We start from the raw sequence: 12,708 nt of genomic DNA, 5'->3' as shown, positions 1-12,708 counted from the left end.
CGGGGCTTAGTAGGAGTGGGCGGGCATTGCTCCAAAGCGTTCCAGCTGTGGAGAAACCCCTCGCAGCCACCAGGCTTCATATGATTGTACAGGGACAGCCATGTAAATAAGACTGGGAGCTAGAAGGAACCTCCTAGGCCTCAGGCCTCTCTCAGTTGAGGCCTACTCTCTCAGAGATTTAGGAAAGTATCTTGTTGCCCATAGCAACCAATTACAGAAACTCCTAGGCCTCGGACCTAGGAGGCCAATTACATAAACTCCTAGGCCTTTGGCGGATATTGTTATCCGTTTGTGTATTTATATGTGTACTACCGGTCACCCGTTTTTTATTATTATTATTGCTCCTGATGAAGGGGATTTTATGCTTTCCCCGAAACGCGTTGAGCCGCATATCCTTGCAATAAAGTGATTGAAGAAAAAGTTGCTGACCCGCAAAACCCAAACAATAAGGAATTCTGAGACCACTAAGAGTAACATCGGTGACCAAAAAACCTTAGAAAGGGAAGTGGGTATATGTAATCTATCAAAGTACGTCCTCACTAGAAAAGAAATACAACTGTTGAGTAAGGGCCTTTCCTTTTGTCCTACCAATCAACCCGACCTCTTTGAATTGTTCGTAGACCTTAACCAATTCATACGTAAACTCACTCTCCACCGCCATTTCACCATTAAAAATCTTTCGCGTAAAATAGATTCCACCGCTCCCACTCCCATTGTGACCTGCGTGCTGTTTGTCATCTCTACTGCATGACCGGAGCGCTGACTTCAATCTCCACCACACTACAGGCGATCCCGGCCAGAGGGTATTGCCCCAGGTGTCTTGAGCTTTATCCTGGTGCCAACCCCCCAGTGAAGTGCGTTCACTAGAGTTTATACTCTGGTTGGGTTTTTTACCTTATGATTTTTCATCCTATGACTTATTACAGTATGTTTCTTACGGTTTTAATATATCATGATTGATGTTTTAATTGATGTTTTGATTTTAATATTATTGATATCCTTATCTTAGCATCTGGCACCTTTAAATTGTTTATCACTACCAGTAACACCACTGTATTGGGTGGAGGATACACCACTCCACTCGCTGGTCCCTTGGGCTACCATTACTACTTCCACCTTGTTTGCGTAGAGAGTGGCGGTTACACCTTTGTACCTTTTTTCACGGTCTCATCCTTAAAATTGGCATGTCAGTAGACACCGTTTAGTGACGTTTCATTCCTGACTGCCAAGTTTCCATTACCAGTACCTGAGGCCTAATTTGTCAGAAATTTATGAAAGTATCTTGTTGCTCATAGCAACCATATACAGATTACCTAGGCCTCGGACCCCCCTGTCGCCTGGTTGAGGCCTTCTCTGTCAGAAATTCAGAAAGTGTCTTGTTCCCCATAGCAACCAATTACAGAAACTCCTAGGCCTCAGGCCCCCCTGAGTTGAGGCCTACTCTGTCAGAAATTCATTAAAGTGTCTTGTGGCCATAGCAACCAATTACAGAAACTCCTAGGCCTCGGACCCCCCTCTGTTGCCTGGTTGAGGCCTACATAGTCAGACATCTACAAAGGTGTCTTTGTTGCCCATAGCAACCAATCACAGAACCTCCTAGACCTTGGGCCCCCTGTGTCGTCTGGTTGAGGCCTACACAGTCAGACATTTATAAAAACGCCTTTGTTGCCCATAGCAACCAATCACAGCACAGCTTTCGTTCCTCTTCAAAAATGAAAGCTGCGCTGTGATTGGTTTCTTTGGGCAACAGAGTGAGTTTTTCTTTCAGACAGATTAATAAATCTGCCCCGTTTTGGAGTCAGAACCGTAAAAGTCGCCGAGCGCCATCAGCCAGATGAGCTGTAATTAAAAGTGCTGAAAGGCTCGGGCTTATCTTTCCTGCCATACATTCCACATCAGTTTTTAATTTCGGAGAGATATTGCTGTCAGCAGTTCTGTGCTGACATATCACTCAGGTAAATAACGTGGATAAAACACGCATATCATCGGCGTCTGCTGGGATTAGTAATGGGGCAGTGCTCCAGACTCATAATGCATGCATGTTGTACCCAGGGGCAGATGAAGTGACACAAAGGCCCAGTATACGGCACAGTATACCCCCACCCCAGTGCTATAGGCATATTTACATTGACATTACATTCAGTGCTGATTGGCGGGGGTGAAGCTGATTGGCGGGGGTGCCAAGTGTCGGAACCCTAGTGATCAGTTATTGATGATCTACCCCAAGGATAGGTCACAGATATTAAAAACCTGGAAAAACCCTTTTCATTACACATAACTTGCTTGTAGGAGAAAGTTACTTATTGTTCCAAAGTTGTGTGGATCTGCACTTTGGGAATCTGGTAACATGACGCTCCTCTTATGAAAATTGTACAAGGCACAGTGTGAAAGAGCCTAATGCTGGATTAAGATCTCCCTGTGGTACTAAATCTAATACTATACAGTGCCCACATAATACCACCATATAGTGCTTACATAATAAAGCCACTCAGCACTGGTATACACTGCCAAAATAACAGAACTATGTAATGTGCATATAACCCTACATAGCTTCTAATAATGACCCAGCCAATTTAGATCATGGTGGGGGCAGAGTGGCGGATCCCCCTTGGGCACTACATGCCCCTTTTGCTCACAGGAGCCATCAGTGCACTGTGGAGGAATGGGTTTTCCTATGCTCCTCCACTGGATTCATTAATCACATTACCTCATCAGCCGGAAACTTCTGGTCGATGACATCACTCCCTGAGTCATGCCAGTCGGCCGGGTGTGCCAGGGGGTAGTGTTATCTCATGGCACATAGGTAACATTGGGTCAGGGGCTGACATTATCGTTTTGGGAAGGAGGACCATGGAGAGTAATAGTACCGCCTATACCCTGACAGCAGTGCCATATAGTAAAGTGGTGCCAGGATGTTTGGTGGTATAGATGAAAGAGTCTTACATATAATTGCCCTATACATAAATGAACCATGGAGTGGAGGAATTGTCATTCCCAGCTCTTGGGGTCCCTAGACAGAGGGAGGCCAGCCCCTTATGGGTGGTAGGATCTTTGCCAAGGGGATATGGGACAAGCTTGCTCCAGAACCTGCTACCATAGACCGCCAGGGGTGCAATGTCATTCACCAGAAGGGTTCCCCATTTTGGATGCCGCTTTTGCTGGATGAAAAGTACAATAGGAGTAAAAGGCCCCATAACCCGCGTCCCATGATTAGGGTCACACACAGGATTGCCTTGACCTAAGGCGGGGATGACCAAACTGCGGCCCTCCAGCTGTTGCAAAACTACAACTCCCAGCATGCCTGGACAGCCTACAGCTATCGGTCTAAAGAAGGGATTGTGGGAGTTGTAGTTTTACAACAACTGGAGGGCCGCAGGTTGGACATCCCTGACTTAAGGGATACGAGGAGCAGGCAGCCTAGCCGGAGGAGGGCGACAATCTTATTTGGGCCATACCTAAAATATTACATCCTGAGACACATTTGAGCTCAATCTAATGAGATTCTCGTCAGGAGAAGCCGGGATCTCAGTACATCTGGTCCCATAATTACTGCGCGGCTGTAAACGGGTCTGTGGACGAATGTAAATCAGATGTTCTGCTCTATAGGATCAAACTGCGGAGGTTTACAAGCGCTGTCTGACAAATAATTAGCAGTCGGTAATAAAAGTCATTGCCAGGATTTGGCATGCTCAGTCACAGATGGCGATCAGACCCCCATCTGTGGGCATGTGTATACCAGTCTGTGAGTTGTACAATTGGTGCAGGAGGGGATGAGAGCCCGGACCTCATATGTTCCGCACGCACAGTATATGAATGCAACCTGTGCATCTGCTGTCCCTTTAGGACTTGGAGGCTCATGGCCCTTCACAAAGAGGACACACACATCACACCGAACTTCTAAGCCAACGCGTGCCAAGTAATACCGTCATAATACCACCCAAATAATAACGTCACCCTGCGACAAAATAATGCCACCATATGGTGTCAGATTTAACATATGTCATGGTGCTATACAGTGCTCTAGATTAGGGCTATAGATTAGCGGTATAATATAAGCCATATAGTAAACATATGGCAGTACTTTATCGTGAAGGTATAATTCCACCATCTGATCAATTGAAGGGATTGTCTCAGGGTAAGGGCTCATGCACACGGCCGTTGCCCGGCCGTGGCCGTATTGTGGCCCGCAATACACGGGCATCGGCCCGTGTGCATCACCGATCACAGACCCATTCTCTTGAATGGGTCCGCAATCCGGGAGATGCGGAACGGAAGCCCACGGAAGCACTACGGAGTTCTTCCGTGGGTTTACTGTACGTGCCTCCGCACCGCAAAAAAATAGTGAATGCACTACTTTTTTGCGGTGCGGACCGTCGGATGCAGATCGTGGACTCCATTCAAGTGAATGGGTCCGCGATCCGCATGCGGCTGCCCCACGTTCGGTGCCCGTGCATTGCTGACAGCAATTCGCTGTCCACAGCACGGGCACGGAGCCCTTGCGTTCGTGGGCATGAGCCCTAAGGGTGAATTCACACGACCGTAAGTGTTTTGTGGTCCGCATTTTAGCCGGCGCTATATAGAAAGTGCCTATTCTTGAATAGGACATGCTGTATCTTTCTTGCGGTGCCGCAGAACGGAACTACGGATTTGGACAGCACATGGTCTTTTGCAGCCCCATTGAAATGAATTGCGGAACGGATGCGGACTCATTCATATGGTCGTGTGAATGCACCCTTAGTATGGCAGGGACAAGTCGGTTGAAGCCCCTAAATGGTGGCAGACCTGGGGCAAATGCCCCCCCTGTCAGTGTTTCAAGGACCATTGGTAGGAGATACTCAGGAAATGAATTTTCAGCTGAGCGGTGTCCGTGGAATACGGATGACACGCGCAGGGAAAAAAAACTGACACGCGGATTCTTCATGGATGAAACATGGATTTTCCATGGACATCAAATGGACACAGAAATGTGAACGAGGCCTAAAGACTATGGAGGAAAAAGGAAATGAAGACAAGAGGGATTTCCTAGTCTGTGTCCTAACACCCAGCACGCACACAACGCGTTTCTTGTCTGCTCGTCCAGCCCTCTATTCCTGAAGGCCTTACAATACTCGCATGGAGGGCAGCCAGGAATTCAGAGCCCGGACTCCCCTTTAGTCTTTGGCTAAAACATGATCCAAACAGGAGACCAAAAAAACTGCATTCACATCACAAAGCAGCCATTAGCCGTCACCCTGATGCATTTCACCTTGTGGAGTGCCAACCGGCAGTATAATCACTGGGGCACTCAGAATGCGCCTGGCATCTCCTGAATGCCCCTCTTTTGTTACTGATTATAGAATCCAGTGGAGTCTTTCAGGCTGAATCCTGCGCCAGAGTTGCCGTATCACTTCCCTCAGTTCAGTTCTTACCAGCGTACTATCCCTACTATTCCGGCACATGCACACGAACATAAGGGCTCCGCGACTGTATTGCGGACGACAAATGGCGGGTCCGCAATACACAGGCACTGGCCATGCGAACACCGTGCTGACGTTCGGACTTATTGACTTTAGTGGGTCCGCGATCCGCAAGATACGGCAAAAGATAAGACATGGCCTATCTTTTGCGGTGTGGAGGCATGGACCCGTAATCCCACGGAAGGGTTTCATAGGTTTTTGATCCGTGCCTCCACACCGTAAAAGATAGGATACATGGTTTGACGTATTTTGAGGATCTCAGACCCATTCAAGTCAATGGGTCTGCATCCGCAGCACGGAGTGCACACAGCCGGGGACCACTATTTGCGGTCCTCAGCACGGGCACGGAGCCCTTATGTTTGTCTGAATAAGCCCTTAAGGGCAGTCACTTTCAAAGCTCTCATTTTTAAATCTGACCCAGCGCCAGTTCTGTAAGAAAGTATAAACTTTTCCCCTGCCATAAGACGCCTGAGTATAACCCTGTACTCTGCATTGCTTGAGTGACATTGTGTTGTATGCAACAGTTACATCCAGAGCTGCATTCAAAATTCTGCTGATCTACGGCAAGTTCTCAGGGTGCAGGGCTTCATATACCTTTATTGCCCTCTGCTGGTCAACAGCATGTTCTGCAGCATTTACACCAGACTAAACTATATCATTCGATAGATTTATTTTCTTTTTTTAATTTTCCGATTAAAGTTTAAACGGTGAATATTAATAAGTTCAGTTCCTCACCGTTTCACGGTCTCTGCTTGCTGTCAGAGAATGGGAATGGTCTAATTTACATCCAGAAGATTATTACCCATCCTGAGCTGATACTTTTCACTGCTGAGATTCTGCTACAGTTGTCTCCAGTCTAGACAATTCTCTGGAGTCCAGACTGATATAGTATAACTGCGTTGATACATTGTAACAAACTGTCAACACGGGGTCTAGCAGTTTGGCCTATGTTGGAGACGGCCACAAGGGACGGATTTTGAGCAAAGAAAATTCTGCCGTGGATTTTACCTTATACATTGCACAGTGTGAAATCCACTAAGGAAATCTGCAGCATAAATTGACACTGTGGATTAAAAATTAAAGATTTTTTTTAATTTTTTTTTATTTGCAGCGTGGATGGAATTTCGTAAAATGCCATCCGCTTCTCTGGTGCTGCATCCGTCCAATTAGAAGATGAAATACATGTGTAACATTCTGCATAAAAGGCATCTGCAACAATTGTAACCATTTTCTCTTTGTTGCGGATTATGCAGTGTGTGCCCCTTTAAGGACCAGAATACCAGTAGGTCCTTTGACTAGGGGTCATACTGACACTCTATAGGAGCTAATTAACAAAATTTACGGTCAAAGGCTGACTGGTCTGCTGATCTTCAGGTTCACTGAAGTTGAAAAGCGCTCAGGGCAGTAAATCAGAATGTGAACGAGGCCTCACAGCCACTACAGGGGCACAGCTATAGGGGGTGCAGAGGTAGCAGTCGCCCCCTGGCCCTGGTCCCATAGGGGAGCTTGACCTCCCTCTGCCACCTAAGAGGACACACGTATAGGTGTAGAATTTTGCATTGGGCCCAGGAGTCCTATAGTAACCCACTATGTAAGAATATCTTAGATGTGGATTTGTTTAATTTTATGCAGAATAATAAAGGTGACTTTTTGTGGGTGATTCTTATTCCTGCCCTTGTATTTTACCCCTCATACTATTTGATGGATTCTTGTGTTTTAGGAAGGAAGCTCTGAACTCTTTAGTGCACTGTTTTCTGGCGCCCTCTAGTGGTGGATCAGAATCTGTTTTATTATTATTATTATTTATTATTATTATTATTATTATTATATTTATTATTATTTTTATAATTAATAATTGTTATTATATTGACCAGGGATGAGTTTGAAGAAGACGGTTACTGCCAACCGTACAGAGGAATTGCCTGCGCTCGATTCATCGGCAACCGGACCATCTACATGGAGTCTCTGCACATGCAAGGAGAAATAGAGAACCAGATCACAGGTGCAGACACCATTGGGTTTGCTTATTTTCAATATTTATTTAAGAAGTCTGATATACTTGTATGATATGTGACATCACTCTGCTTTCCCAGACTCCTGCCTCGTAATGTATCCGCAGATAGGCAGATTTGGCATTCAGGACTGTGCTCAACCTCACCCAGCTTTCCCAGTAGCAGACAAGACTTAATAGTGTTTAGATTTGATGTCAGTGTTTAGTTCCTTCTAATACTTTGTGACAGACCCTTTGGTTCTTAAAGGAACACACCAGGTAAAACAGGGCCCCAGGGGTTAAGCATAATGCAAGGATTCAAAAACACTAAGGCCTCATGCACACGACCGTATGTATTTTGCTGGTCCGCAAAAAAACGGATCCGCAAAAAGTAAGCACAGCGTCCGTGTGCATTCCATATTTTGCGGAACGGAACAGCTGGCCCCTAATAGAACAGCTAATGTGGACAATGATAGGACATGTTCTATTTTTTGGCGGAACAGAGATACGGAAACGGAATGCACACGGACCCATTGAAATGAATGGTTCCGCATATGGTCTGCAAAAAAGCAAAACGGACACGGAAAGAAAATACGTTCGTGTGCACGAGCCCTAAGGCTGCATTGACACGACAGTGAAAAAAAAGTAGCGAATCTTAAAAACTGCAAAACCATCCATTTTTAACGCAGGTTTTTTTCACCTTTCAGAGAAATGGTACCGGTCCCCTCCAGTTGTATCGGGGCTGTTGGTCAGTGAAAACGGACAAAATAGGACATGTTCTATTTTTTTTATTTCGTTAGCGGAGACAAAATTATCTTCATTTACACCAGTTTTCTGGCGCAAATGAAGCCAGGATTCTACAGCAGCGCATGGACTGCTGAAGGATGCGCCTAATTTATGACTACGCCTCGTAGGGCCTACGCCTCGCCATCCTCCGGCAGCGCAGAGGATACCAAGAGCGGCACAGAAAGTTCTAGTCTTGATAAATCTCCCCCATTTTTTTATTGATGGCATGCCCCAGAATTTTGACACAAGGTATTGGTTTAGGCCTCATGCACATGAACGTATTTTGCTTCCATTTCCGTTCCTTTTTTTTTGCGGATAGGATGCGGACCCATTCATTTCAATGGGTCCGCAAAAAATGCGGACAGCACACCGTGTGCTGTCCGCATCAGTATGTCCGTTCCGTAGCCCCACAAAAAAACTAGAACATGTCCTATTCTTATCCCTTTTAGGCATTGTTACAATGGATCAGCAAAAAAAAAAAACGGATGGCATACGGATCTCATCAGTTTTTTTTTGCGGACCGCAAAACACATACGGTCATGTGCATGTAGCCTTAGAGTAAGCCAACAAGAGGCGATGTAAGGAACAGAAAAGTATCTAGCCTACCTTGCCATATACGATGAATCTATTGCACAGCGCGCTCTGCTGTGATACATGTGACGCGTTTTCTTCCCAGTCTATCCATATTTAAGTGCCATTAACTTCCACTATGTTCTCACATAGTGACAGCGCCACTCCTATGTCTGGTTTTGCTGCTCTCTGCCTCTGAAATGAATAGAGCTGACCTGCATTACTAGACACGGCCACCAGAACAAGAGTGGCGCTGTTTCTGGGGAATTCTTTTTTTCTTCCTAGCTTATTAACCCATTCTTTCTATTTCAGCTGCCTTCACAATGATCGGTACTTCCAATCACCTATCGGATAAGTGCTCGAAGTTTGCCATCCCCTCTCTCTGCCATTACGCCTTCCCATACTGCTCTGAAGCATCCTCGTCGGCCAAACCGCGAGACCTGTGCCGGGACGAGTGTGAGATCCTGGAGAACGTCCTGTGTCAGGCCGAGTACATCTTCGCCAGATCCAACCCGATTATTTTAAGGACGTTAAAACTACCCAACTGCGAGGACCTTCCGCAGCCGGACAGCCCCGAGGCCAGTAACTGTATACGGATCGGAATACCCATAGCGGACCCGATCAATAAAAGTAAGTGCTTCCGATGACCTCATCTGAGAGACAGATTAAGCTTTGTTCACACTTTCATTGCCAGATCCGCCATATGACGGACACCAATGGCGCCGAGTGGACCTCCATGAGTTTCGTCATGGCGTCCGTCATTTTGATGAGAAGAATACTGCTGCATGCTGTGCCATTCTTGCCATCAAATATGTCGGAATCCCCGAGAGATGCCTCAGACGTGTGAACAGATGTGTCAATCACTCCGCATCATTGGGATACCGCCAGTATCTTTTTATGCCGACTTGTCCTCCTTTTATTACCGTATACCATGATCCATCATATCACGATGAGGACCTTGAAGCCTGCAGACTTTTTTTGCGGAACACCACAGCAGGGCCATATGTAATTTTTTTTTTTTACTATCACGGTCGAGAGCCTCAGCTCTTGATCACAGCAATTTGATATCTGCTACAAACCGCGGACTCAATCGTTTCATTATGTTACATAATCGCCCCTCCGCACAGCAACACATGGCTCCTATTTTAGCACATACCGCAAGATGAGGGTCCACGTCGTCCATAGAACCAACGGGGACCAGTTAGTCCTCTTGCTCCAGATTCCTAGCAGCTGATCTGTGATCGGTCGGATTTTACTCCTTGTTTGTAGTTTCTTGTTATGATTATTACTTTAATGCGCCCGTTCTCATTGCAGACCATAAATGCTACAACAGCACCGGGGTTGATTATCGGGGAACGGTGAGCGTCACCAAATCAGGACGTCAGTGTCAGCCGTGGAATTCCCAGTATCCGCATACCCACATGTTTAACGCCATGCGTTACCAGGAGCTTAACGGGGGTCATTCCTACTGCAGGAACCCCGGGAATCAGAGAGAAGCTCCCTGGTGCTTCACACTGGACGAAAACGTCAAGCACGAGGTGTGCGACATCCCAGCCTGTGGTAAGCGTGAGAGACCCTTGTACTCGGCACTATTATTATTTATTATTATTAAAGCGCCATTCATTCCATAGCGCTGTACATATGATAAGCGGTGCACATACATAATACAGACAATTGCACTAAGCATGAACAAGACGAGGTACAGACTGGTACAGAAGGAGAGAGGGCCCTGCCCGCGAGGCTTACAATCTACATGGTGTGGGAGAAGGACACCGTAGGTGCGGGTGAAGTATGTCATGGCGGTATAGAGGCAGCAGGGTCACTGGTTGTAGGCTTGTCTGAAGAGATGGGTTTTTAGGTTTCTTTTGAAGAATTCCACTGTAGGTGAGAGTCTGATATGTTGGGGCAGCGAGTTCCAGAGTATGGCGGATGCACGGGAGAAATCTTGGAGGCGATTGTGGGAAGAGGCGATAAGAGGAGAGGAGAGAAGGAGGTCTTGTGAGGATCGGAGAGTGCGTGTGGGGGTGTATCGGGAAAGTAGCTCAGAGATGTAGGGAGGGGACAGGTGGTGGACGGCCTTGTATGTATTTGTTAATATTTTGAAGTGAATTCGTTGGGCAATGGGGAGCCAGTGAAGGGATCGGCAGAGGAGTAACAGGGTGAGAGGTGGATTAGTAGTGGATTATGTAGGAAAGACCTATAGCAAACAAGCCCACCCCGTAAAACATTGTCATCACTATGGCGAAATGCTAGGCTTGACTTCCCCTGCAGGGGGAGCTATGGCAAGAATAAATAGCAGGAACAGCGCCACGTGTGGTGAACTAAGCGCAACAGTACAATTTCTGAAAAGTGGAGACCCCTAAGGTTTCTTATCACGCCCTCCCTATGGATACGAACCCTATTGTGGCTAGTGATGGGGATCTGTGCCTGTGCCTTCGCAGGCTAAACCCTTCATGTCATGCACCCTCATCCCCATTACCCTCTGCCATGTGTACCACATGTATGATAGGGTAATGTGGCACATAGGATTTGGCCTGCTTTAAGAGGTTCTTCAACCTGGACAAACCCTCCAGGTTCCTCCACTAAGTACCAGAGAGGAGAACGTGAGACAGTTCTTGTGTCACATGGTCGGCCAAGTATTTGAATGGCTGCATGTAATGCTACATTTAACCTGTAGTGGCCGCTGCAGGGAAAACAAGCAGCTGATGGCAACGTCCCTCAGGAGAATCAAGTGATTGCTGCAGATGCTTTGATTGTGAAGGGGTTGTCTATGATCATACAATGCACCTTTTAGATGATATTCAACATTTTTTATACAATTTTGAGAATATTTTCTTAAGCGGGGTATTTCAATTAGAAGACGTTATCCCCTAATTAGTGGATAGGGGTTAACTATTAGATAGGTGTGGGTCCCAGTCCCACCAATGCTCCCTTTAATTCTATGGGACTGCTAGAGAGCACTCCGCTATCTGTGGCAGTCCCATAGACGCTAAGGCCTCATGCACACGACCGTATTTTTTTTGCGGTCCGCAAAACGGGGTTCCGTTTTCCCGTGATCCGTGACCGTTTTTTCGTCCGTGGGTCTTCCTTGATTTTTGGAGGATCCACGGACACGAAAAAAAAGTTGTTTTGGTGTCCGCCTGGCCGTGCGGAGCCAAACGGATCCGTCCTGAATTACAATGCAAGTCAATGGGGACGGATCCGTTTGACGTTGAGACAATATGGTGCCATTTCAAACGGATCTGTCCCCATTGACTTTCAATGTAAAGTCTGGAGTCCCTTTTATACCATCAGATCGGAGTTTTCTCCAATCCGATGGTATATTTTAACTTGAAGCGTCCCCATCACCATGGGAACGCCTCTATGTTAGAATATACTGTCGGATATGAGTTAGATCGTGAAACCTCATTTCCGACTGTATATTCTAACACAGAGGCGTTCCCATGGTGATGGGGACGCTTCTAGTTAGAATATACTACAAACTGTGTACATGACTGCCCCCTGCTGCCTAGCAGCATCCGATCTCTTACAGGGGGCCGTGATTAGCACAATTAACCCCTCAGGTGCCGCACCTGAAGGGGTTAATTGTACTATCATATCCCCCTGTAAGAAATCAGGGCTGCCAGGCAGCAGGGGGCAGACCCCCCCCTCCCCAGTTTGAATATCATTGGTGGCCAGTGCGGCCCCCCCCCCCCTTCCTCCCTCTATTGTAATAATTCGTTGGTGGCACAGTGTGCGCCCCCCCCCCCCCTTCCTCCCTCTATTGTAATAAATCGTTGGTGGCACAGTGTGCGCCCCCCATTGGCCCCCCCTCCCTCTATAGCATTAACAACATTGGTGGCCAGTGTGCGGCCTCCCATCTCCCCCCCCCCGATCATTGGTGGCAGCGGGTTACTAGCAATAGTA

At 46.8% G+C, this 12,708-nt stretch overlaps 1 protein-coding gene across 3 annotated transcripts in view; it reads left to right on the top strand.

The window, feature by feature from the left end:
* ROR1 (receptor tyrosine kinase like orphan receptor 1) overlaps positions 1-12,708 on the top strand; it is a 220,298-nt gene that overhangs the window by 191,748 nt on the left and 15,842 nt on the right. For all 3 annotated transcript variants that reach the window (XM_040407574.1, XM_040407575.1, XM_040407573.1), the window contains 3 exons: positions 7,331-7,458; positions 9,115-9,432; positions 10,117-10,362. In XM_040407574.1, coding sequence (XP_040263508.1) covers positions 7,331-7,458; positions 9,115-9,432; positions 10,117-10,362 — 692 coding nt within the window. The remainder of the gene's footprint in view (positions 1-7,330; positions 7,459-9,114; positions 9,433-10,116; positions 10,363-12,708) is intronic.

The sequence above is a fragment of the Bufo bufo genome, chromosome 9 (genome assembly GCF_905171765.1).
Source record: "Bufo bufo chromosome 9, aBufBuf1.1, whole genome shotgun sequence".
Classification (NCBI taxonomy): domain Eukaryota; kingdom Metazoa; phylum Chordata; class Amphibia; order Anura; family Bufonidae; genus Bufo; species Bufo bufo.
This window is presented reverse-complemented; position numbering and strand designations above follow the sequence as displayed.